Below are 27,626 nucleotides of genomic sequence, written 5' to 3' on the forward strand. Positions count from 1 at the left end.
GTAAAGGGCAACTCGGAAAATTGGGAAGTATTTTTTAACTAACCCATACTTCACTCTCAGCCTAGCCCTACCAGTCTCATAATCAAAAGTAGATACAAAACCTTGGAATCCGTCTAAAATCAGGAAAACCTAAGTTAAAAGAAACCACGTATACCTTCTATTAAAGTCGAAATACGAGAGAAGGAGAAAGACAGAGAAAGAAAGATAGAAACAGAGAGATAGTTAGACCGAGAGATGGACAGAAACAGAGAGAGACAGAAAAAGGGTCCTCATTATGACCATAATCATCATTTCAGAGTGTTATTTATTAATAAGAGTGGGTTACTTACAAAGTCTTGAAACTCAAGAAAATCAACAAAAGAATCCAAACTAAACAGACATCAACTAAAACAGCTGAAATATCTTCTAAAGCTGAGCTCTCACAGAGCTTTAAAAACCAAACTAAGCTTTGGAATATGCCCTATGCGGAAAATTAGCGTCAATATTTTATTTTCATTTAGTATATACCGTGTTTAGACTTGAGATTTTTTAAAAGTCTTTGACAATGAAAAAAAAAAGAAGATATGACATGATTCAAGCATCATTTTCTATTAAAAGTTCTTAGAAAGCAAAAAAAAAATTGCAAATCTTTCTTTCATTACAAAAAAAAAAGTGTTATTACCAGTTAAACACGGTTCTCTCGAAATAACGTCTTATAAAAATCTTAAAGGTAGCAATAAACTAATATATACTGTGAGAGCGTCGCTTAAATAACGTAACAAAATAATTTGAATGATAAATTGATTGCCATTAACTACAACTTTGGTAGAAGCGAAGGTTTAAAACCTTCATAGTAACATATAATAACAGATTTACTTCTAACAACTTGCACCAACTCTTAAACAAAGAATAAAAAATCCATCATCGCAACTACCACAGAAATAAAGAACTGATTCTGGTTCGTTAATTTGTCTTTTGCAGTAAAAATAAACGTTCTGATCTTTGGTACTCAAAAGCGAAAAATAGACAAATCTTCCAAACTATACATTAGCCTTAAAAAAAGAAACCTGAACTAAGCACATTCTGTCGATTAGTCTTTTCTAATATTACAAATTTTATCAAGATGTATTCAGAGAGAGGCGAGGGTGGGTAAACTCGAAATATGAAGAGAATTAAAAATCCCAACTACCGGGATTCCGGTAGTTGGGGCCCATTCTTGCTGCCCACTCCTCTGTTCTTGCTCCACATATTTATGTTTCGGGTGTTCCAAAATAAGATATTCCCTTTTCTTGTTCGCCGAAATAATTGGAAGATGAAACTTTCGACATAAAAAATTGTCTTTGTCTCGTCTTGGAGGCATGAAAAAAACTTGTCTCGATGACTGGTAATAGTAACGAGTTACGTTTCATCTTCAAAATATCCGTAGAGCTTCAAAGAAAGAAGGCCGATTGGTAGGATTTTATGGCCCGTGATCCCATCTTTTCTGAAATCAAATTCTTCAGTAATTAATACTATTTTAGCTTTATCTGTTGTCAAAAACCATTCGAGGCCAGAACTGATGGAATAAAATCCCGTAGCACTTTTTGAATAAACAGCAGCCTGGTTGTAATCGACCACTATATTTAACAATCAGAGATAAGCATTTACTGTATCCGTAGAAATTTATATTAACAAAAAAAAATGTTAAAGCCCTATTGATAATGATATTTTACTAAAATTGAAATTCAGCTAGCGCTAATTTGAGCCAATCAGATTTTTCTGATTCGGTGAATAATTCTGATCGGTTTGAGATAGCACTAGCTACATCTCGGTATAAGTAGAATCTTATTGCCAATGGGACTTAAACAAGAAGAACTAATGAGATAATACTTGCTTTGTGCAGACATTAAATAAATAGCGTAATAAGATAACTGATGAAATTAGTGCCATCTATTACTAATTACTTGTATAGGATTTTTTCAATGTAACATGCAGATATTCATATGATGTCCTTCAAATGAAAATATAAGGCTTATTAAGATGTGAAATATGAGAAAAAGATCTTTAGTCGAAGACGTTAATGCGTAAAATAGTTGTGTTTTCTGAACTTAGTATTTGTTATATAAGTTGAACTTTTACTTCTTTCTAAGCAGTGGCAACCGAGGTCTCGGAGGGGCAGTCACCCCCCTGCCCCATAATAAATTATGTCCCTGTTTCTAAGTGCTAATTTTGAATATTGATGTGTTCAATGGCTAGCTTGTCGAGATATTGAGATAAGTTTTAACCACATGAACCTTTATCTGATGAAACTTTTAAAACAAAAAAAGTGCCAATAGGAGGGGGGAGGGAGCATTTTCCCCTGAATGTTTTTGTACATCCCTTTTTTTGTATTTTCATTGAAAAATACTTTTTTTTTGCTGAGAAAATCGAAAAAATAACAAAATTGACCCCTCCCACATTTTTGAAGCGCATTTACCCTCCCCCTTCTACATTTCCGTGAATTGATTGGATTTATCATATAGTAGATTTGCTAGCAATATTTGTCTAATATGTGCGCTTCCTTTTTTTAGAATGTGCTTAGTCCATTCTATAATACCAGAAAACATACAGCTACAATTCAAGCCAAAGCTCTGTCGAAGATAAAAAATACGTCACTAGAACAAAAAGTGCTAAATAAAGCTTTCAAGCACAACAACCGTGAAACAATAAACTCACAACGCAAACTCAATGCACACTCATGGTTAAAGATTGAAACCCATACTTTAAGCCGAGATGTTTGCCTTACAGTATCAATTGCGTATTCCAAGCAGGAGAGGGGGATAGCAAAAGGAAGAGTAGCTATTTAAGGCTTCAGATTATCTTTGTAAAATTAGAGAAAAAACAATAATCAAGGACTCAAGATATTTTCAAGCCATCCTAATAGATATTAGGTTTGTTAAAAGTATAAGTTTCCTGGAATTTCTGATTTAAGAGTGGGCCTGGAAATCACCAATTTTTGCGCCAATGATATCTTCGATACAAACGGGGATAACGTTCTTTGAAAGCTAAATATAGAAGATATTCGGTATTTTTTTTTTCATTTAAACTGCAAATCTTGTATTGGTGAGAAGGCCTGTAATTTTTATTTTTCATCCCATGAACACGGCTCTGCATATCTTAGATCCGGAGTTACCCCTCCCCCCCTTTAGGTCTACATTCCTTTGAAACTTCCAATTATATGACGTCCGTCTTTATAATAAGCTACAATACTTTTTTTCTTCTCAAATGTCATGCTATATTTATGAATATATCCTACAAAGTAACTACACGGCCATCTAAAATCACCCCCCCCCAAAAAAAAAATCACTTTCGCACCCAAAAATGCTTCCATCCCTAGTTGGGAATCCATCTTAAATGATATATTTTTAATATTTTAAATTTGACTTGACATCATCAAAATCTTACTATTTTAAATCCTACTTCATTATCAAGTATTGTAAACACCACTTACGCAAACAGATGAAAATATTAACGAGATACTTGACCTACACATACAAGGAAGTCAGTACAATGACCTTAGCCCCCGCCCCCTTTCATCTAGCCTCAAGAAGGATGTTCAATCTTCAACCACTGCTAAACAAACAAACGTAAGATTGCACCCACCCCATAGACAAACGGTGAAGATAACACAACAAACTTAATTTCGCCTATACTAATAATGGAAAACAAAGGCAATTGAACAAGGGGTCGGTATTAAAGTGAATCAAGTCCTGTTTATTATGCCGCAAATGGCTCGGCAAATCTATAATAGGCAGGATCTTTATGAAAGTAACCACTGTGGGGCACAGGTTGCTAAAGGTATTTTGGATCTTTATATAGGGCGAAACTATAAATAGTAAAAGTCGTTTTCCGGCGCGTTATTGAAGTCTTTGCTAAATGATTATTTAGAGATTCCTACCAGGACATTTTATGTGGGGTTACGTTGCGACCAATTAACGCGCACTTAAACTTGGCAGTGAATTATTTGGTAGTAAAAGCATGTTCAATACTATTATTAAATAAAAAAAATTGTGATTTGTTATAAAAATTATTATTAAATAAAAGTTACTTTAAATTTGTTTATGAAGTTTCTAATTTAGGTTTTACCACCTGAACCTGTTTATACTTTGAAGTCATGCACATCTTGGCTGCTCTGATATTGCCATATTATACCGATCTCTTGAAAATGGCACTGCTCATAGTGAGAAAATTCTTGACTTCCCAAAAGTTTAACAAGCAATTGCGTAGTCCACCATCATTTACATCTCACTGTGATAAACCCCAAATGTCTTCAGTGAGTCTTGTTGAATTTCTACAAATTAACCAAAAACACTAAACAATCAATCTAGATTTGTGTTGTTCTTTCAACAACTAAAACAGCTGGTTCTAATAGAACTTCTAACGCTGAATCAGAAAATACAGTAAGTGTTCTCAATTTCTACTGTTTCCACAATCATTTTTGATGTTTGTTTTTTTTTTTGGTTAAATTGGAGTGTTCTAAACTTTGATAAATAAATTTCAATTATTTAGAAAATTTTCAAGCATACTTTTGTCCGCTGAATACAAAATATAATGAGAATCATTGAGCTCAAAATCTTTAACTGGCACAGACAAAATTTCTAGAAAATTACAAAAAAATCAATATCGCAAAAAATCATTGATTAAAACGAGGGTTTCTTGTAAAAAGAATCTGGTTGCACATATGAATTCAGAGCAAGAAATTCAATCGGAACTACAAATTTTAGTTCTTGAAACAATTGATTAGTTGACCAGTGTAATCAGAGCTTTAACCGAAGTTATCTTATTTATATATTTTCACAGTTATTTTTTGGACTTGGTTCAGTTTAATACTGAATTAAGCTGAATCAGTTGGTTACATTTAGAAACAATTAACCTTGAATATCAGGAATACAGACAAAAGCACAAAATAAGAATTCGTCAAGATTGTTTAAAATTAGTCCTAGTACTTCTTGGTACGAAACATAAGGCCCGTTTGTGATGCGACTGTAGGCAATGCATTGACCTATACGACTACATAACTGTAAGCTATCCTAGTTTAAAGCTTTGGTTTTAAAGGTACGAAAAAGACAAAAAACTTTCAATTAAAGAAGCAAGTATATCAGTATGATCATTGCAACTAATAGCACTTATAGGACTTGCATCTTGTTGCTATAAAACCTAACCCCCCAGTCGCTTGTGGTTGACTATAAAACATATCTGGACATCCAGACACATAAATCTTAAAAAACAGGAAAGACAAACCAACAACCACGTCTCGCACATAGGCCGACCGTTAAAAAATGAAGTGGAACCCTCAGGCAATAATAGTTAGCTGAGAACAAGTCTAATTAAGAGGCACTTTGGTGGGTTGATCGTCCGGTGGTAACAGGAAGGAAGTGATAGAGCACTGATTATGAAGTAATTTTTTCCTTTTTGTAAAACCGCTTATTATTTTTCTTGAAAATAATATATATCCGTGTAGATTTTCAGGCAGTGAAAATGCACTGGGAACATTTAGGCACTAGAACTTTAACTAGAAGAAAATAATTACTTCGATCCTTCCACTGTTTTAACTGTACAGTCGCCAATCTGCTGAACATAATTGACAAGACCCTCAGTAGAGCTTGGTAGGGCCCGTGGTTTAATTGATTGTAAAGGAAGCGCCGCTTGTGTGGCACTCTGAAAAATTTGTCGCAATGTTTGCTCATGAACTGCCGAGCGTATGAAGGCGGCACTAAAATCTGCATTAATCATTGATCGTGGAGGCACGGATAGTAGAGATAGGTAATTCATCTCTCCAAAGGGCACATAATTAGGCACATTAGGCAAAATAGGGCTGTTATCCTGTGGCTTGGGAGCAATTGAACGTAGCTCTGATGGACTTTCATTTTGGACATTTGCTTGTTGTGTAATTTTAGACGCTGCTTCTTCCTGCAGCTTTAAAGCTGCCATTGCCTCCCTTTCAGCTTTAGGTATAGGCACACAACCACCATCTTTAAAAACGTGGCGATCCACATGCAACTTTAACTTATCTTGTCTTGAAAATGTTTTACCACATCTGGGGCATTCGAACGGCCTTTCGCCTGTGTGCACACGACGGTGGCGCTTCAAATGAGCACTACGAGCAAATGGCGCACCACATATGTCACACTGAAATGGTTTCTCGCCAGTATGTGCTCTGATATGTGCGCGCAATTCAGCTGTCCGTTTACAGTCTTTTAGGCAAAATGGACAAATAGCTGTTATCCCATTCCCAGAAGTGGTGTCTTCCAAAACATTAAAAGGGTAGTTTTCCCCACCTTCTTTCTTTACTTCTTCATCTAGTGTAGACAATGTCGTAGCTGAGCTACTCCTTTCAATAGCATCATTAGATCCGGGAGATGTTGAAGTTACTAGGTCTGAATCACCAAGCAGATCTTTCCGAACACGCAAGGGAGACTCAAGCTGGGAAGCATCTGTCTCGGGAACGTCTGAAAGGCTCACTTCTGGATAAAAGGGACTTCCCACATCACGAAGCGAGTCGACACTTTCGTCCAATTTTGAAAGATCAGAGCTTGGATCATTTGGTCTCTGAAAATAAAGAAACAAATACGTAGAAATGGTTTTATAATGGGAGGTAGATAGGATTAAAACAACGATAACAACGTCAAAAGGGCAAAAACAAGAGGTAACATCTAATTTCAGTTTATTTCCATATAAGAAGAAGCGTTTAAACCTCCCTACCTTTGCCAAAAGTTGAAAAAAAAACATGTTTTTACTACTAATTTTAGTTATATCTCAACGTTTTTTTTACAGCTAAAAACAAAAAAAAAGAATATCTTGGAAATTATTGCAAACTATTTCTAAAAAAGAATTTGGATCGTAGAAAGAAATACACGTCAGTACACAATTACAGAATATTGTCAGTGTCAAATACGCACACGAAAAACTAAAGCAAAATTCTTTTGATTTCTTCATCTTTGTCTTTTACTAATGCGAATATATACGATAATTCTACTGTCTTATCTTTCCAAATAACTTTATAATTTATTTCACTAATGAAGCTTTTTATGGTTGCCAGAGCTTACTTAGCTATTACTGACCTTACAAAGTGTTAAAAAAAAGCAACTGTGACGAAATAAAAATCAGGTCACACTTAGAATGGGGGTTTAAAGTCCCTGAGGTTTTTTTCCTTTTTAAATTTGATGTTAGCATTGTCATCAAGGGCACCGGCAGAAAATTTTCAAGGGGGGCGCCAAAATAGAAGGGGTGGTTGGGTAACAGGGATTATATTTAAGGATTTTTTTAGGAATAAGTTTATTTTCAAATACTTTTAGGAAAAAAAAATCAAATAAAAAGAGCAATCAAATTGTATACAAAATGAAACAAAATACAGGAAATTTTAAACGACAAGGATTCCTGGCAAAGGGATCATTTTATTTAATCAATAATATATTTAATTATTACACATTTCCTCTTAAAAGAAAAGCAAACTCGAACCAAAATTACAGAAAGAATTATTGCTTCCGTAGATTATAAGAGATGTAGACTTGTCTTTATGCAATTTTCTATGCCTTAGAATAGTTAACAGAAGGGGTAGAGATGCTCAAAAATCATCCTGCCTGCATAGATACCATGTTTTGATTTTATAACGGCCGCGTGAAATGTATCTCTTTCGTAATAGGAAAATTCTCCCCCTCGAACGTAATCACTTATATATTTAGACTTTAAAAAAAATATATAATAGCGAAAGAAAAACAGAATTTAAACTTACTAACCAGCAGCCAAATTGACCGTCTTTCCTTTTATTGTCCTATTCAACTGAATAAAATGAACAGTTTAAAAGAAATTTCGTCACAAAAGATTCTTATCAAATAGTTTGTGATGAAAACTGGAAGTAAAAGTGACTTGGGCAAATATTCACCAAAACTAAAAATGGAATTATCATGACAATTGCTAAGCCGGCAGTATTGGCTTTTTATGCTGATTCTAAATATGTAAAATTCTCTCAGATTATTGATACCCACCCAAAACCAAAATGTGAGAAAATTTGCCAAATTTTTGAAAAAAAAGGGGAAGCATCCCCAAAAAAGCAAGCGTTCATATTGACAATTCTTTTTTTAGATACATCATATCAGAGAACGCTACCGTAGAGGTTTCAAGCTCCAGTCTTCAAAATGTGGAATTTCGCTTTTTTTTTCATAAGAAACATCGTCGATGCGTGTTTATTTGTTTTGTTGAAGTACTTCAATGTATTTAAACAAATGTATGTAATGTATTTATCGATAAGAAAATCCTAATATAGAGGTTCTGATTGCTTTAGTTATGTAGAAGATCAAAAGTCCCACAGAATTTCCATCCATACAAACATTAATACTTCCATTCAACCGAAATTCTTTAGTAGTAATATTAACAAGGACTTCCAAAATTAATATTCCTTGCCAATTTTTAAGCATATTCCAATTTTACCCAAAATTGAAATGACAAATTTAAACGTAAGACGGTACTAATCAACGTACACTTATTGATTTACACATTTTAAAATCAATTAACCACGGATTTAAGGGACACATACCTCAAATTATATCTTGGTTAAGCCTGGGTATGATTTGGAAAACAATCAGAAATTAGATAAAAAAAAAGAGCTTTTCAACTGAAAGCAAGGAAAAGATTTGAAACCTATTTGAACAGATTATTGTTTATATGAAGGGGGCTGTCTCCTCCTTAGTTCCTTACCGTGAAGCTTGTTTTTCTTTCCAAAATTTAAAAGAAAATTTACAATTGAAAAAAAAAGATTTTTCGAAGCACTGAAAAACTTGAAGAGGGCAGTCCCCCTTATATACAGAAAAATTATATTTGTTTTAAGTTTTAAACTTGCTCCTTACTTTAGTTGAAAAACCTCTTCTATTTGTTTAATTACATTTCATGAAACTGTAAAGTCTTATGAACACAATATTTTTGGTGACACAGAAAAAACGGATCGTTTTTCAATGATCTCTGTTTGGAGTTTGATGGGTAATAGTCCGTGGTAACGAACTGTGAGTAAGGAGCGACCCGGCTTAATAGTAACCGAAACTCTAAAAACAGAATTTTGATACCAATAGATATATCAAAAGAATTGACTTATTATGCTAATTCCAAATAGATAAGTTTCCATCGAAAGCTACGAGCCTGAGAAAATTTGTCTGATTTTCGAAAAGAGTGGCAAAGACCCTCTTGAGGTCATAGAATTCTAATGAAAATCACAGCATCAGATTCAGCGTATCAAAGAACCCAACGAAAGAGGTTTCAAGCTCATATGTACAAAAATGGGGAGTTTTGTAATTTTTGCAGGAAGAAAGATCATGGATACGTGTTTATTTGTTTTTTTCCCAGGGGTGATCTTATCGACCCAGTGGGCCTAGAAATTCAGTTGGGGACTCGCTCTAACGCAAATGAGAAGTTCTAGTGCCTTTTTTAAGTGACCAAAAATTGGAGGGCAACTAGGCCACCTCCTACGGCAGTTTTTCCCAAATCATCGGATCAAATTTTTTAGATAACTATTTTGTTCAGCATAGTTAAAAGGCCCAATAACTATGTCTTTGTAGATATAGCGACCCCCTACAGACCCTGGGGAAAGGTTTTTAAGTTATAAAATTTGCTCATTGTTCTATTGGGAAGCATGCATACATTTCTTGGGTGGGAAGGAGTGGCCAAATTTTCGGCTGGGGCGATTTTGCACAGGGAGAATTTTCCATGGAGAGTGAATTTACTAGGGGGTGAACTTTTCGGGGGAAATTTTACACTGGGTGAATTTGCCAGAATTCCTACACGAAATTTCTTTATGTCTTACTTTCTCTTTACCGATTCAACTTTACGCATGGAGAAGTTAAAGGTAATTGTCCGGGGTAAATTTTACCCCGTCTTGACATTTATATCTGGACATTATTGTCCGTCTGGGCAATAATATCCTCTGGATATTTCTGATCGTTTGAGAAATGTCCAGAGGGTATTTCTGTGAGGAGGGTGATTTTTGCGTAGAGGTGGAGCCAGGTATCCTGGCGTTATTTCAAAACGATCAGAAATTAAATAAAGAACAACAAGTTTTTTCAACTGAAAGTAAGGAACAACATTAAAACTTAAAACGGACATAAATTATTACGTGTTTGAGGCGGGTTAGGTTAGTCTTAGCACCTCACTCTTTACACTAAAGTTTAAATGTTGTCCCAATTCTTTAAAAACGATTCCTGAAACACAAGGGTCGTTTAATTAGAAAAATAAGTAACTTTTTTTAAAATAACTTTTTTTTTAAAGTGCCGAAAAACTGTAACTTGAAGATCAAGGTCGCGAGGAGGGGGGCAACCCTCCTCATATACGTAATAACTTCTGTTCGTTTAAAATTCTAATGTTGCTCCTTATTTTCGGTTGAAAAATTTATTGTTGTTTTTATTTAATGAAGCTTAGAGAGAAAGATTTTTTAAAGGCAATAGAGAAAGTATGTCAATTAAAGTAAAAGTATATAAAAATGAAAAAAGTAAGTAATTACAAAAAATACACAAAACAATAGCCTATTGACAAAAACTAATAGATAAAACTCCAGCATTCAGTTCAGTGGAGCAATGCCGAAGCGTTGGACAGATATTTATTAACAATATCAACATTAATATTAAAAATATTTATTAACAATTCAACTTGGTTATCAAACACCAAAATATTTAATACCTCCTGTCTCAGTGTTTATAAAAAATAACACATTATCAAAGTAGTTTGTTCAAAGCAAAACATTAAAACTAAGATTCAGAAAATCGAATAAAACTTTTTAATTCAACATTTTTAATTTATTTTGAATACCACAAACCAGTATATTTGACACCGTTACACTTCATTACTGTAAAAACTTAAATATTTTTCAAAGTGGCAACTAGATAAATACAATTGCTCCTGGAAAATAAATAAATAATAATAAAACACAAACAAGAGCTAAGAGCTCATATGGCACTTATGACGAGGCAAGAAGAGCTAAGAGCCAAGAGCTCATATGGTATGAGCTCTAACAAAATTCTAAGAATCAATAGATTGATTTAAAAGGAAAATCACAGGCTTAATGGCATTCAGGATTTAAAATAAGAGCTCTGAGTCACGATGTCCCTCTAAATATCAAAATTCATTAAGATCCGATCACCCACTCGTAAGTTATAAATACCTAATTTTTTCTAATTTTTCCTCTCCCTTTAGCCCCCCAGATGGTCGAATCTGGGAAAACGACGGTATCAATTTGTGCAGCTCCCTGATACGCCTACCAATTTTTATCGTCCTAGCACGTCCAGAAGCACCAAACTCGCCCAATCACTGAGCCCCTCCCCCCCCAACTCCCCCAAAGAGAGCAAATCCAGTACGGGTACGTCAATCACGTATCAAGGACATTTGCTTATTCTATCCACCAAGCTTCATCCCGATTCCTCCACTCCAAGTGTTTTCCAAGATTTCCCCCTCCAACTCCCCCCGATGTCAAAAGATCTGGTCGGGATTTGAAATAAGAGCTCTAAAACATGAATTCCTTCTAAATGTTAAATTTCATTAAGATCCGATCACCTATTCGTAAGATAAAAATACCCCCATTTTCACGTTTTCCAAGAATTCAGGTTTCCCCCTCCAACTCCCCCAATGTCACAGGATCTGGTCGGAATTTAAAATTGGAGCTTTCAAGCACAAGATCCTTCTAAATATCAAATTTCATTAAGATCTGGTCACCCTTTCGTAAGTTACAAATACCTCATTTTGCCTCATTACCCCCACCCCAACACCACCAAAGAGAGCAGATCCGGTCCTGTTATTTTTTTTCCACCAAGTTTCATCCCGATCCCTCCACTCTAAGTGTTTTACAAGATTTTAGGTTTCCCCCGCCCAACTCCCCCCCCCCCAATGTCATCATATCCGGTCGGGATTTAAAATAACAGCTCTGAGACACGATATCCTTCCAAACATAAAATTTCATTAAGATCTGATCAACCGTTCGTTAAAAATACTTCATTTTTTCTATTTTTTCCAAATTAACGGCCCCCCCCCCCCCCCCAGATGGTCAAATCAGAAAAACGACTATTTCTAATTTAATCTGGTCCGGTCCCTGATACGCCCGCCAAATTGCATCGTCCTTGCTTACCTGGAAGTGCCTAAAGTAGCAAAACCGGGCCCGACAGAATTTGCGATTGCTATATGTCACTTGGTTAATACCAAGTGCCATAAAAACGTATCCTTTCAGTGGGAAAATACAGAAATTCCCAGAATTCCGTTTGGAGGGAACATTCTGATTATATTGGCTTCATACATCAGTTCATGGGTACTCATGCAATACAAGCAAAAATTGACGCCATATCTTTACAGAAATTGCTTTTTATTAAGTTGTTTTACTTCTGTTTTCTATAATTATACGAACTTTCTTGTGTACTAATAACTTCACTAATTACTAATAAACAAATACATATTGAGGATCACCATAAAAATATGATTCTTTGATTGAATGATATCAATGGTTAGGTTTTTATACTTTTGTAATTGACAAGGATCGTTATTTACTTACAATTCATTACTATGAAGAGTTAATTTTTTTTTGCTACTCCAATCAAATCATACAGGAAAAAGCTGGTGGAAAACAGGAAGAACTTATACTTTCCTTATTAAGGGTCAAAATCTATTGGCGGGCAGTAAACAATGGGGCAACACATTTTTTCCATAGTTTTTCCCTATTCTGCTCCCTTTCCTTTGGTTTCCTTATAATTACTTTATGCTTCAAAATTTCCCGGGGGAGCCATGCCCCCCCTGCCCCCTGCTTGCGCCCATGATTGTTATCCAGATGATCTTATCATATTTGTCTAGCTATCAAATCATCTCATCCATATTCGACTAATTTAGGCAGAAGGGCAGTACATTCTTCTCAAATTATATAAAGTTCTTTAAAAAAGAATGTTAAAGGGGTTACATTTATAAAATATTGACAGGTATCTGGTCAAATTGTTTTTTTTTTTTTTTCATGACAGGAAATGTAATTTCTGCATTTTTTCTTGTTTCAAAAATTTTATTTTATTTCGAGAAAATATAAGAGGTGCTCCACCGCTTTTACATCATGTGTGCTCTCACTCACAATCAAGTACGAAACGGTCTAAGTCCCAGTCGGTTTAAAAGCGAGCTAGGTCCAAGCTGCGAGATTCCGGTAAAGTAGTGGGGAAAACGATTTAGATCTTGACTAGGCTCGAAAGAACAGCTAAGTTCAAGCTTTGGACTGACACGGTCTGTATGTTCAACTTGTTGGAACCAGAGTCACGCAGGGGTTTTCAATTTTCGTGATTGGAGAACCAAAAGTGTCAGTGGCCCCTCCAACACTAGCCCATTCGCAAACTGATAGGCTTATCTGATAGGTACGCAATGGTATACTAGAAAAAATCATAAAATGTAATTCAATTTATCTGATTAAACGCACAGAGTATGTGTATGGTCCTCCGACAGCACCTCCACCGCCAATGTTTGAGCAGAAAGGTAGGCAGGTATTCATCAATCAGCTTCAAACTTATGGGACCGGTAAATTTGGCCAATGGGTCATAACAATGAAAATTTACACCGGCGGATGCCCCTTCTCCGACCTCTTCACTAAAGTGGCCGGAACCGCTGTAACAAATAAGGTAGTTACGGAGGTGTAAGGAGAAAGAGAGGACGAATTTTCAGAGCCATGCACAATTTCTGAGCCTCACCTTTCTTTTACAAGAAAGTACCCGGATCTGCGGATTTCTGACAGCTAAATTCTTTCGGCCGGGGCACTAGCAGCCTTCAGTCCCAAAACAAGGGGGATTCCTGAACCACGAACTTTGATGCCTGATAGTAAAGGACTGCAAATACCAGCGGTCAAATATTTCTTGTGGGGAGTCCCTTTGGTTTAGCCTACGTGTCTGTCCACCAAACTTCAGGCGAATCTCAACTTGTGCCTTTCCAGTCAATTCCCCGGCAACCTACCACAGAGATTACCAATTTTGGGTGATAAATTCTAGGCAAATCGATGAAAAAATTTGCATGTCCCAAGTTTTGTCTACCACACACTGGTCTACCGCCAGACGGCTCGGCAGTTTCGCTGCCGCGCACCTTGACATAAGACGCTCTCTGTAGCCTACGAGATCATTGTGGCAGGATCTCTTGATGATTGTACCGTATGAATGGAGACATAGAGAGGGTTTCGTTTCTTTTCCATCCATCCCACTGCCAACAAAGCCGTTTCTTGATTGATACAGCTACAATAATTGCGATTTTTAATAGTTTTATAAATGACCCGACATATATTTATCTAGAGAACTAACTGTTATAGCAAACAAAAACATAAATGAATTTTTTTCATAAAAAAATGATATATATATGCCCATATTCAGAGGCGTCGACATGACGAAGGTCATGTTGGATTCAGCCCAATAGAACACTAAAATTATGTCCCTCTCATTCCCTCCAAATCCACCCCCAACTTTCAGTGCATTAACAGTTTTAGAGGATACACTGGCACATAGTGGCACATTCATCCCTAAATAAACATAAAGTCCATTCAAAATAAACAAGAATATAATGGATCGTTAATAAGATAATAATAACGGTATGCATGATTACTGTTAGGATGGGGGTCAGTAGGTTTTTTTTGTGTGGGAGAGGACGCCTCAAGCTAAAGTATATTTTAAAGCCCGGCTTTTCCAAATTTTTGTGAGAGGTAATTCAGGTCTATACGGAGGATGAGGGGATTTATCCCAGAGCTCCTGTCATTTTGAGGAATATATTTGGACGATGCATGCAATATGGATACTGAGGGAAAGGTGGTAGTTACCCTCTTATTACAATAACATATTGAATTTGAAATACAGGTTAATTTGTAGGTTTTTGAAGAGAAGCGAAAGGATTAGGGTCATCCCCCAGGAAAATTCCTGTCTTTTTGATTCCCCCTTGAAAATGTCTGATTTTTTTAATTTGGTTCATGGGGGTTCAGAATTTGTTTGAACCCCCTTGAAAATTCCAGATTATAAGCCGAAAATCATTTTTTAAATGTGTGTCCCATCGTGTCCCCAAAAATAAACTTTTAGGGCTAATTATCATTGCTAGGCATAAATCGTGCTTTACCACTAATATTTAGGAAAACTCCTGTTTATAATATCAACAATATGAATAAAAGATTTTTTTCAAATGAGAATAAAGAGCAATAATAAAACTTAAATGAACTAAATTTATCCAATGCGTGAGGGGGGCACCACCACCTAATCTCCTCACTATTTCCGCCAAAGTTTAAGCAAATACTACAGATTTGACTCTACTCTCAATGAAACATAAGTTATACCTTAGAGGGTAATTTTGTCTTATAGCCACCACACTCAAGATCTTGTGTCACGAATATGACACAATAACCAATTTTCATGGTCTTTATACCAGACAATATTAGCTTCGACTCGGTGGGAATCTACATTGTAGCTATATTTTAGTTAAATATTCAGTTGGTATTTTGGTTAGGTTAGATTAGCTTCCATATTTAATATAATGCCCTCTTCCATGTTGTAGTTTTCATAATTTTTTTTGATAAAATATTATATTTTCATCATATTTTGTTTTATTTCATCAGCATTCACCAAACTTCACTTCTCGACAGAACTTGAGTGTGGTGGCTATAAGACACAAGCACCCTATAGAGTGAAAAGTGTGAATTTAGAGGGGCAGTGTCCCAACAATTACAAGATAACCTTTTTTGCTCAAGTTTTAACATCGCGCTTGACATTCTTTTGAAAAAAAAACTTGTTTTGAATTTAATATCAAGCAAGACACAAAGGGAAGATTGAACCATAACGGGTGGTAATCCATTTCCTCAAGCATCCCGTGTGTACTCTCGCATATGGTTTTCCCTTTATAGGACACGAATACATGACTTTTCCTCATGAATACAAAGTAATGATGGCTTAAATAAATGCTATTCACGAAATCCGCTACCCGATCTACCCACCACAGATATGAAACTTCGGCATTGAAAGATTCAAGGTAGATCATTTTTTTCTTCCTTTATTTTTTTTTCAACTATAATCATATGTTCACAATTTTACCCGCTTTGTTTCCAAATTTATTACTGAACGAATTCAAAATTACGACAAGATTTTGTCTTGTAAATTTTTAAAGCTGAGTAAGCCGCATTAGTATAGACTGTAGTGTTAATGAACAATTGGGGCTATTGAGAAGAAAACATATTAAGAAGACAGTTCTTACTTCACAATACGCCGAATAATTGTAGTTAACACATTTTGAAAGCGCTTCCACTATATCTTACATCCCCCCTTATGTACAAATGTATAGCTCAAAGTATATATATTTCTCATATATTGTGTCATGCCTCACTCTTGCTTCAGCTTAATACTCGTAAATTGAATCAAGGCTGACAAAGTCAAAAAATGGAAAATATATAATTTGAGCTAGATATTTACACATTTAGGGGGGGGGTAGAATATAGTCCTCAAAATATGTTAACTTTAATTTTTCTGCATATTATAAAGTAAAAATTGTTTTCTCAACACCCCGCCTTCTAAATGGACCCTAGACCTTAACCAAATGATAATGCATAAAAATACAAAAAGAAACGCCTGCATTACAATAAAAGTCTCAATGATTTCCACAGAGCAGTTCAATCAATGGCTCTGTAAAAACTATTTTACGATTTTTTTTTATCAAAATTGGCTATTATTTTTAAAATTTTGATAGTCGAACCTTTAAAGACTCACTGAAGGTGTTTTGGGTCTTAAAATAATTTTCGTGCCCCATCTATGCGTATATCTTTCAAACTTTGGCAACTCAGTTAAGCAAAAGTAATAAGGATTTTCCATTCACTTTAATAAAATTGAATGCATTCTCTCTATTGGTTGATAAAACAATGCTATCACGCAGGAAACAGTGGGAAAATAAATTGACAAAGAAGCAATTTTTAACTTACTTTTGTTTCTTTTGCTTTCTAACAGTTTGTGATAGATGACTAAGACTTCATGCAATGGTTATAGATTGCAAAATCTACACCTCCAAGATTCTAGCATTTACCGCCGACTTTATGCCTTATAGCAAGAACAATAATAAAAGTAAATAATATTTTTTTAGACCTTTAAAAAGAGAATTCTAGAACAAAAATGTTTTCACAAAATACTGATCGAATCAACCAAACAAATATTTAATTTCTTTTCCATTTATTACGTTTTATTCAACAAACTCAAATAGCTTGATTTATTTTTTCTGCTATACAAAAAATGAGAAAAAGTGAAACTTTTTTTTTTCCTTTTTAAAGCAGATGTTACAACAAATAAGTCAACTCAAAATCGCTTAAATCGCATCGGCTACTCGCAATTTCTTAGCAATAGGGATAATAGCATTTATTCAAATTGAGATGTTTAGCCTTAAACTTTTGGCTGGAAATTGTCTCTTTATGGACATCCATTTAAAAGTGCAAACATTCGCTGATATAAAATAATATTCAAGCAAAAATTTTCGGGTGACAATATATAATACTATGAACTTAAAAAACGTCTCCAATTAGGATACTTAGTATGCTTCTACTTCCCAATAGCTAGCTCTAAAATATCCAGTTCACGTAAATACAACCATATAGTATATAGTCCACGATACCATAATGCATGTTAATGAGCCGGTGGTAACCTCACTTAGAACATTTTAGTGGGAGTTTCTAGGAAATCATTAAGTAAAAACCAACTATGTGCCAGAAAACAACTTTTATTATTTTCAATTCCCAATTAAATAGAAGCCCAAAATGAAATGCTTCTGTCACATTCTAAGGATATTACATTCTGTCAACAGATGGCAACATAGTAGAGGACAAGTTTTATACTGATAATTGAAATGCAATTTCGCTTATTCCTTCTGCTATGTTTCAGCAAAAACGCGCATTTAATTTCTTCATCTAGTCGAACATGGAGAATAATATAGACATAAAAGGATGAAAATTTTCTGGTAGTTCTGAATGTTTAAAGATTACCCAACATCTAGTAATGAGCCTGAGAAAATTCCGCTGATTTTTCAAAAAGAGGAGAAATACCAAGAAATAGCGTAGTAGCCTCGGTGAAAATTACATTATCAAATTTAACATATCGGAAAATCCTACTGCCGAGGTTTCAAGCCTACATCAACAAACATGCGTAGTTTTTTCGAGCAGGATAGGATCACAGATACATGCGCTTATTTGTTTGTTTGCTCTATTTTTCCTTGGATGGTCAAATTGAGCCAATGGTCCTAGAATATTGATAGACGGCTCATTCAAACGGAAACTGGAAGTTCTACCGCCCTTTTTAAGTTGGAAAAGAGATTATGCCATAGCAAAATGGCATTTTCTGCCATTTTGGGGTACGAAACAACAATTTTGGCCAAAAAGCTATCGACTGAAAATTCTATGATAGCCAATTGATATGAAATTAGAAAAAACTATCCACTGAGCGATTTTGCACATTCGTTCCTAAGAATGTACGTAGTCCTTTGAAAAATGAAAGGTGAGTGTAGATAATTATGCAAAGATATATATATATTATATATATATATATATATATATATATATATATATAATATATATAAAGTATATATATATATATATATATATATATATATATATATATATATATATATATATATATATATATATATATATATATATATATATATATATATATATATATATATATATATATATATATATATATATATATATATATATATATATATATATATATAAAGATATATATATATATATATATATATATATATATCTTATATATATATATATATATATATATATATATATATATATATATATATATATATATATATATATATATATATATATATATACAATCTACAGGGTTTTGTTTTTAAACACTTTTTGAAATAAAAAACTCACTTTTATAGCTTAGAAATAAAATTTTAGAACCCTCAGTGAGCCTTCAGGTAAATATAGAAGATTTTTGGACTAAGCTCGTAATATTTGTGCTGCAGATGATAGTCTCCCTCTTGTTTCTTAAATATTTTTTTTCTCTATAGCATAGAAGACTATATTCATGGTGCTTACCGGCAGAAAAGAAGGATATATAAAGAGGGGGCCTTGTGAGCACCAACAGAATTTTTTTTGCAGGGGGTGTAGTACCAGAAACTTCGCTTTTAAACAGCAACATTTCTCATTTTTCTATTTATATACTTTTATACAACGAAATTCAACATGTATGAGAACCATAAAACCACTATCTACAATATATGAAATTCATAATTTTCCCAGAGATGGACAACTACTCATGCGTGTTTGTTTTTTCCCCAGGGGTGATCATATCAAACTAGTAAAAAGGTAAATGCTAGGCATTGGACTTGACAGTTCCTACCGGCGGTGCTATGGCCCTCAGCCAAGAAGTGCAATATGGGGTTGGGGGCCATTTTGTGCTTCCAAACACCCATCCTGTTTACCTTTCCTATATTTCACCAGGTATCCATTTAGAGCTCGGTTGACTGATGATTCTGGTTGAGCATATAAAGTCACGCTATTGACCCCCCCCCCTTCTAAATACAACCAGCAACAGCAGGGCTCGAACCCCTGTCCTCGCGGACAAAGGATCACAAGTTTAGCGTGCTAAACTTGTAGTCGTAGTATGTAGTTACAAGTGTAGAAACTATTAGTCGTGAATTTTGAAAGAGGGTTCATTCGAATGAACGTTTAAAGACCTAGTAGCTTTTGAAGTAAAAAAAAAAAAGATCACACTACAGCAAAGTACAGCATTCTAGCATTATGACCCATAAAACAAGGATTTTGGTCCGAAAGGTGCTTAAGGCAGCTGAAATGAGGGTTGCCAGCTTGCACACTTTCGTAGTTTTTGCACTCTTTTTACGTCATTGCACTCTTTCCCTCGACGGACGGGAATTGCACTCTTTTACAATATGATGATAGAGAAAGTTCTAGCGAAATAAAAAACATCAAATTAAATTATTTGAGTGCAAAAGACAGAACTTCTAGCTGGTATGATCTCTGTCATATCTGCCTGTGCCTTCCCCAAGTCCTACAGTTATTTTTCCAGCATTTCCAACTATTTTAGAAGAAGTAGATCAAAGTCAAATTAACAAATGGATACTTGGAAATAAAAATTTAACAAAAGAAGTCAAAAGCTGTTTGACGCAACTATTCTTCTTGGAAATAGAAAAGTGAGATTGCAGCAAGATGATGGAGAAGCGAGGACCAAAACAAACTTTTCAAAGTCTACTCTCAAACTGATTAAGCTCTGCTAAGACTCTAGGCCAATGTACTAAGTCATAGTGCAAATGACCAATCTCAGCTTATGATAGCCATTTTTTCTGAAATAAAAATCTTACGAGCCAAAGGCGTAAGAATTTGGTTTTGATGGGGCCCTTTCTATCAAAATGACAGAAAAGGGTATGGGGTAAAATTGTAGCTTATGGACTTGGAAGTAGTCTCAGACAGTAGTTGAGTCCGGTAAATGACACTTTCAAATATGAATCCAGGGCTAAAAATACAACTTGAGAAGTTATTGATGAGTCACTGTCTACCCTCTTTTTATTTCTTGGGTTTATAAAATTGCACACATAATAGGTTTTGCAGAGGGTGAAAGCAAAGCATATTTTCTCCACAGGTCTGAACCTGTATTAATTCTGACAAAAAAAATTTGGAGACAAAACTTTATCTAAATATTTTAGGAGGTCAACTTTACTTAAATTAAAGGCCCAGGCGATCAAAATTGACGCACGCAAATTTAAAGCATAATATTACCTTTTAGCTATAAAAGGAACAAGAATACAAGAATTACAATCGAACTCACTATTTAGAGGTTCGTTTAAATAGGGAACCCTGCTGACTTCATTTCGACTACATTTGAAAAATTCAAGGGCAATACGTTTAATGATCGCAGGATAACTTATAATTGTTTCTAAATGACGTAATAGTGATCAGAACAGTGATAGGGGCTGCGCGCTTTTGCACTCTTTTTCTTATAGTAAAGATCACTCTTTTTGGGTTCGGCTGTTGGCAACCCTGGTTGGAATAGGATAGAAATTATTTTCCCAGTGCCTCAAGAATGTAAGAACTCATTGATACGTAGTTGCTTTAAGCAATAAAATTTTTGGTTCAAATGGTTTGATGGCAATCAATGATTCAAACACCCGCAATTACCCGTTAACTACTTATACTCCATTCATATAATACTTTCGAAAATCACTTAAAAACTAGCAGAAAGAGCAGAGGGTTAACGAGGGGGGCAGCAACATCATATAGGGAATAATATCTGCTCGTTTTAGGTTTTAAGGTCGCTCTTCATTTGATTCATTTAATTTACATTTGAAAAATCTGTTTTAAACAGTAAAAAAAAACAATAAAATTAAATTCAAAATACCATACCGAGGACACAGCTTTTGACAACTCAATCGCGCATAAAAGGAAAAAGGAATAGGGAAAACAAGGGAGTTATACACATATTATAGCATATTAGAAAAGTCCGAAAATATTAGGGGAAAAGGAGCAAATTCTAACGACCGAAATGAAGTTATCGGGGAAATCAGTGAAACCGTGGCGATTTCCACGTGCAATTGGTCGACACAGTTTTGGGTATCGATTAATCGAACATACAGGAGCGGGTCCCTTTTGGCCCTATGCGTCATATTGCTGAGCACAGTAGTATAAGCCACTGGTCTAAATATTATCAGGATTCATCATCATAGGCTTTAAAAGCCGGAAGTTTCCGGCTTAGTAGCCTAAAAATGAATAAAATAACTAAACTAGGAAAATAACCATAAATTCTCAGAAAAAAATACCATTTGCTCGAAAACAAGGAAAAGCCAAATTGGGAATACAGCCCCACATCCGTGTTTCCTACATTTAATATGTAATTAGAGCAGCAACACTTGGCTAAGCGAAAGGTGCACTATCAAGGTGAAGAAACACTCACAGTTCAAAATCTAAACGCATTATCTAAGTTTTTTTTTAACAGTTTTCAGCTCGCCATACCAGTTGTTACCGACACAATTGTTTCGATTGGTGACACTGACACCCTTAGAAAATCCATTTAAATCGCTAAGTATCTCTTTTTTGATAGTCCAGACACAAAGCATACTTGACCGTATTTTCGAAATAACCTTACTTTGTGTGTTCAAACTACAATTACGAAAGAACTTTTCTCCAAGGCATAGGATGTTTCCCGCAGCCGGTTTAAATGTCTTTGTTTTCGCCGAGTCCACGTGTTGAACCTTAGGGTGCATCAGAAGAACCTAGGGTAACGGACAAAACCACGAAAATGTGCACTTTGGGGCAGCTGTTTTTCAATATTTTCGAAGTGAGAGGGGTTTTTGTGACCAATACTAGGGGGGAAGAATCCCCCTTACCCCATTGGGGAAAATGGCTATTTTATTCAGGAGTAGTTAACATCAACAGTCAATAGACAAGGCTGTGTCAAATATCTTTAAACTTGTCAAACAGTTTGTGGTAACAAACTATGACTAAGGAGAAACTCGGCTCTATAGTATCCGAAACTCTAAAAAAAAGCATAATTTTGAAAAACAATAGATATGTCAAAAAAATTTAAAGGATTTTTATCCTGATTCCATATATATAAAGTTCATTTAGTTTAATGCTACCCAATAAAAGTTACGAGTCTGAGAAAATTTGACCAATTTTTGCCAAAGGGGAAAAAACCCCAAAAGTCAAGCGTTCTTGATAAAAATCACACCATATAATTCAGCATATCAGAGAACCCATCTGTAGAGGTTTCAAGCTCCTACATAGAAAACTGTGGAATCCTGTATTTACTTCCCAGAATAAAGCTCACGGATGGTTGTTTTTTTTTTCCCAGGGGTGATCGTATCGAACCAGTGATCCTAGAAGATTGGCAGAGGGCTCGTTTGATTTGAAATCAAAAGTTCTGGTTCCTTTTTTTGAGTGAGACCAAAAAGAGTGGAGAATAACATTGGAGGATTTCCACAGGTCGGCTTTTCCATGGAGAAGGAAGATTTCCAGGGGAAATTTTAAACGGAGGAAGAGAGGGAAGGGGATTTCCCGCCATGATTTTAAAAATGGTCAGAAAATAAATTTAAAACAAGCAAGTTTTTTCAACTGAAAGTTAGGATCAACACAAACTACGAACGAACAGAAATTGTTCCAGATATGAGGGGCACTGCCCCCTAATCAACCCTCACTCTTTATGCAAAAGTTTGAATTTTCGCCACAGTTCTTTAAGGAAGACTGTTCAAACACAAGGCCCGCTGAATTTGAATGAGAAGTATTCTAATGAATTATAAGACTTTAGCGAAAACAGCGAGGGTCGAGGAAGGGGCAGTCCACCTCATATACGGAATAATTTCTGTTCGTTTTTAGTTTTAAAGCTGATTCTTAAATTCAGTTGAAAAAAAAAACTTTTGTAGCCACACTGATGACACCCGATAACCACAAGAATGACACCCAACATTACATTGAAGTCAAATTTAATATTAAGTCAAATTCGTATATGCGACATTAATCTATCAATCGCGAGGATCGAAAGAAATGTTAACTTCCCTGTAATGATGGTCTGCCATTGTTTCCCCATTTCAGTGTATTTTTCCCACTGCTGGACGCATGCACCGAACTTACGTCGGGATTTACAATGGGGACCTTCAGTTCTTGAAAAGGAGCATTAAAAACTAAATTGTCAGTAACTTCTTTCACAGCGATAGTTTCAACAAAAATGGATGCTAATTTTTAAATCTTATCGTAATGTTTTCGATAACGCCCTTATATAATGACTTAATTTTTATTCCATACTGATGGATTTTCTTGGTGTTTAAACGCTGGGATAAGGTTACAAATCCAGTGAGAAACCAAGAATTCGTGATTTCACTGCTAAATCTCGGGATGAAAATATAGTTTTTTTTTCTCTCTTAAGAATGAAATATAAGAATTTAATTTTCGTCGTTGGTATGTTTATTATCGATGAGAAATAGGAGATTTTCCAAAAAAATTATCCATCGCTAATACTTGCATTGCGGACTCGATATGTAAAGGTTGCAGCGGTAATTTAAACCTAATAAAGAGTAAAACATGGCAAAAAAGAAGATGGAGCTTTAGAAGAAGCTGTCTAATGAATAAAAGATTCCCGATTGATAATTATTTAGAAATTGCAATGTAAGACAAATAAAAAAAACTTCCTTAATTTTTCTAAATATGATGTTGGAAACGAACATAAAATTCAACAAATGAGAACAGCTTTTTAAGTGAAAGCAAAGAGCGATATTAAAAAAAACAATAATTATTCTGTACACAAAGGGGGTGATACCCTCTCAACCTCCGCCCCTTTCCCCCCAATACTTCATGAAGAAAGGCTCTGGCATAGGAAAAATACTAAAATTGTTGGCTTTTTTTTTTAATGCCTCGGACATGGAAGGGCTTAGTTTTCAGTTCAAATGTTTGAAAAGGTCATTCTCAAACAAACCTTTGCAATCATAAGTTATCTGTATTTTTTGCATTCTAAAAGGATCTTCATTAATTAATTATCCTTTACATGAAGGGAGCTGCCACCCTCTCAACCCCAACCCCTTTCCCCCAATACTTCAATAAGAAATGCTCTAGCCTAGGAAAAATACGAATTTTTATTATTATAATTATTCAAAATGCCTCAGAAATGGAAGGGCTTAATTTTCAGTTCAAACATTTGAAAAGGTCATTCTTAAGCAAAACCTTTGCAATAATCAATTATCTACATTTTTGCATTCTAAGAGGCTCTTCATTAATTTATTATCCTGTACATGCAGTGGGCTGCTACCCTCTCAACCTTGGCCCCTTTCCCCTAACACCAAGAGGAAATGCTCCAGCATAGTAAAAATAGGTTGTTGTTTTTTTTCTTCTTTTTTTAATTCTCAGAAATGGAAAGGGCTTAATTTTCAGTTCAAATATTTGAAATGACCATTTTTAAACAAAACCTTTGCAATCATCAGTTATCTATATGTTTTGCATTCTAGAAGGTTCTTCATTTACGCACTATGAAATATTAGCGTAATGAATGTGGAACGTGGTCGGAGGTCACACACATGAGAAAATACCCAGTTTTCGTGGTCTTTATACCAGACAATTAGCTTCGGCTCGGTTCAATAGGAAAATACATTGTAGCTATATTTTTGTTAAATATTCAGTTGTTATTTTGGTTAGGTTAGGTTTGTTTAGGTTAAGTATCTAATATATGCTATGCTTTACCCCCCCCCCCTAATGTGCATATATAGCCCAAATATTTTACTGAACTATTATACTTTCGTCATACTTTGGCATATTTCATTATGTCTAACCTAGCTTCAATTCTTGAGTGTGTGGTATATAACAAGGAAGTACACTTTTATTTAACAAAAGAAACTTGTTTTTTTTTTAATTTAATCAAAGGAGGGATGGTAAACGACCTTACAGTTTTCCTATGCAAGGGTGATAGTAACAGTCAACAGCGTATATATTCGGTCCCCTAGGGTACCAACCACACTGTGGCACTTCATGTGGGTTTGGCAACCTCTGTTTATCTCATTGGTACCGATTTTTTACTGCCTTGAGTATAAAAGAAATTTGACAACATTTTAGCAAATGAAAAACAAACCAGATGGGTCTTACATTTCGAGTTTAGCAATACTTGCATTCAAACGTCAGCTCTTGAGTGGCAACTTGAGAAAAAAGAGATTAAGATTCACCATAAGACTCGTCTAAATTGTCTACCCACCGGATTCTTCGCCGTGCAATTATCATTTTATGTTTCTGCAACAAGTAGCATTTAAATAGGAAGTGCCCTTTCTAAGCCGGTCTGAGTATATTCCTTGTTTTTAATTATATTGTTAAGTAAAGAAAAAAAATCCATTTCGAAAAAAAAATATCTAGTGAGAAAACTTCACATCTGATAATTATTCAGAATAGTAGCTCTTATCCGGAAATAATTCCATGGCATTTAATAAAGAAAAATAGACTTTTGAACATTTCAAAAAGGAAATCCTGAAATCCCCAAAAATGGCGCTAGATTAAAAAAAGGTAGAAAACCAGTTACCGGAGATTTATAATTACCTATCTTGAAATTAACGAAATTCGCATTGTATGTCCTCGTAGCACCGAAATCCCCTCTTCCATTTTTTCCACCGATAGCGGATTAGTGGATGGTTGTAAGCTGGTGATTAGGCGCTCATTCGACATGTAATTTGTTGCTTATCCTTCATAACAGCACGAAAAAAGTGTCATATAGAGTGAAAATTGACAATTTTGTGCCATTTTCACTAGCAGCCAGCAAGACACGGCGCCAACTGGGGGAGGGGGCAGGTATATGAGCAATAACTCCCCTAATATTTTTTTTTATATTTTTGGGTTTATTCATTAAAACTAATTTTTTTATATTTTCATATGAAAAATTGTAAAACAACAAAATTGACCCGCACTCTTAAGGTTTGGAACAACACATACTCCCCACCTCCAGGATTTTCGTGAATTGGCTTCCCTGCAACTAGATAATCCTAGGGTGGTAATTAGGGACTTGGTCGCATTAAAAAATTTTAACGGTAAAATTTTTGTAAATGCACATGTAAATGTCATGACAGCACCGAAGCAAAGTGCCATTTTACGTGGAATATGACAGTTTTTCGTACAATTCTTTTTCTTTTTTTTGCACTAGCAATCTATTGGATGATCATAGGGCCATGACTATGAGGATCACTCATTCAACAAACGATTTTTTACTCTTTATCCATTACTACAGCGCAAGAACCAAGTGCCATATGGCGTAAAAACACTTTTGATCCACCTCCAAAATTGGTGGGGCTTACTTTGGGCTAAGAAGCTTGTTACATCATGGGTGTTATTGCCTAAGAGATTCTTTATCGATTTATGAATTAGGCATCGTGCCAAATATAACACTGCCATGTGGAACTGAGCCTTACTTGACCAATAAAGCAGAAGGGTTTTAAAAACCATTTTTCAGTAGTTATTCAAAGGGTGATTAATTAAGGTGGACTCAAGTCTGCTTACTCATCTTGCTGTTTGATCTGATGCGAATAAAAGCTGCTTTGAAATTTCATTTGTGGGATGGGTAGCTCTAGAACTAGAAGGCTGTTAAAACTTTGTTTGGAATGTCTTGGAAATTGTTTGATAAGAGCACAGTTTCGGAGACGCTAGTTAATCCGCGTCTGTCTCCTTGACCTAGGTAGGTCAAGGAGACAGGTAGTAGAGTAGAACATGACATTTCTGTTTAATATTGGTCCAATGTATCTATTCGCCAAAAATTGAGGACCAACAATCTCGTGGCAGCTAAAAAAGCTCCCCCTTCCTTCCACAAGAAAGATCTGGTATGTTGACGAACGCAGGTATATTGATATGAATTGCAAGCAAAGGTTTAAGCATTTTCAAGAGCGAAACCCTTACCATTCTTTTAGTAGGACTAGATGCCGGTACTCTGAAGGTCTTATTAAGCACAACCTCTGGCATCACATTGTCTAAGCTTAAATTTGCTTCTTCACCGCCACTGCCAGAATTCCGGGGTACCGCCTAAAAGAAAGATTTCATAATAGGAACAACAAAAAAGTCTAGCTTCACGCTGTCGAAAAAGCTTTTTTCAACGTTACGGCACACCCGTGAATAAAATCTTTGAACCGTAGCGAGAGGAAGGGAATATTATTTTTTG

General features: G+C 35.1%; 2 protein-coding genes across 4 annotated transcripts in view; one reads left to right on the forward strand and one right to left on the reverse strand.

Moving 5' to 3' along the window:
• Positions 1–27,626, forward strand: part of LOC136036246 (gamma-aminobutyric acid type B receptor subunit 1-like) — a 194,719-nt gene that overhangs the window by 9,638 nt on the left and 157,455 nt on the right. The window lies entirely within an intron of this gene.
• The window catches only part of LOC136036247 (zinc finger and BTB domain-containing protein 14-like), a 59,779-nt gene continuing 32,443 nt past the window's right edge, over positions 291–27,626 (reverse strand). For 2 of the 3 annotated variants that reach the window (XM_065718363.1, XM_065718362.1), the window contains exons 3-4: positions 27,368–27,490; positions 5,290–6,546 (exon numbers count right to left, since the gene is read on the reverse strand). In XM_065718363.1, coding sequence (XP_065574435.1) covers positions 5,524–6,546; positions 27,368–27,490 — 1,146 coding nt within the window. In that variant the 3' untranslated portion in view covers positions 5,290–5,523. Of the gene's footprint in view, positions 6,547–27,367; positions 27,491–27,626 lie in introns of all 3 variants that reach the window. The other variant, XM_065718361.1, reaches the window with a different exon arrangement.

The sequence above is a fragment of the Artemia franciscana genome, chromosome 15 (assembly GCF_032884065.1).
Source record: "Artemia franciscana chromosome 15, ASM3288406v1, whole genome shotgun sequence".
NCBI classification, from domain to species: domain Eukaryota; kingdom Metazoa; phylum Arthropoda; class Branchiopoda; order Anostraca; family Artemiidae; genus Artemia; species Artemia franciscana.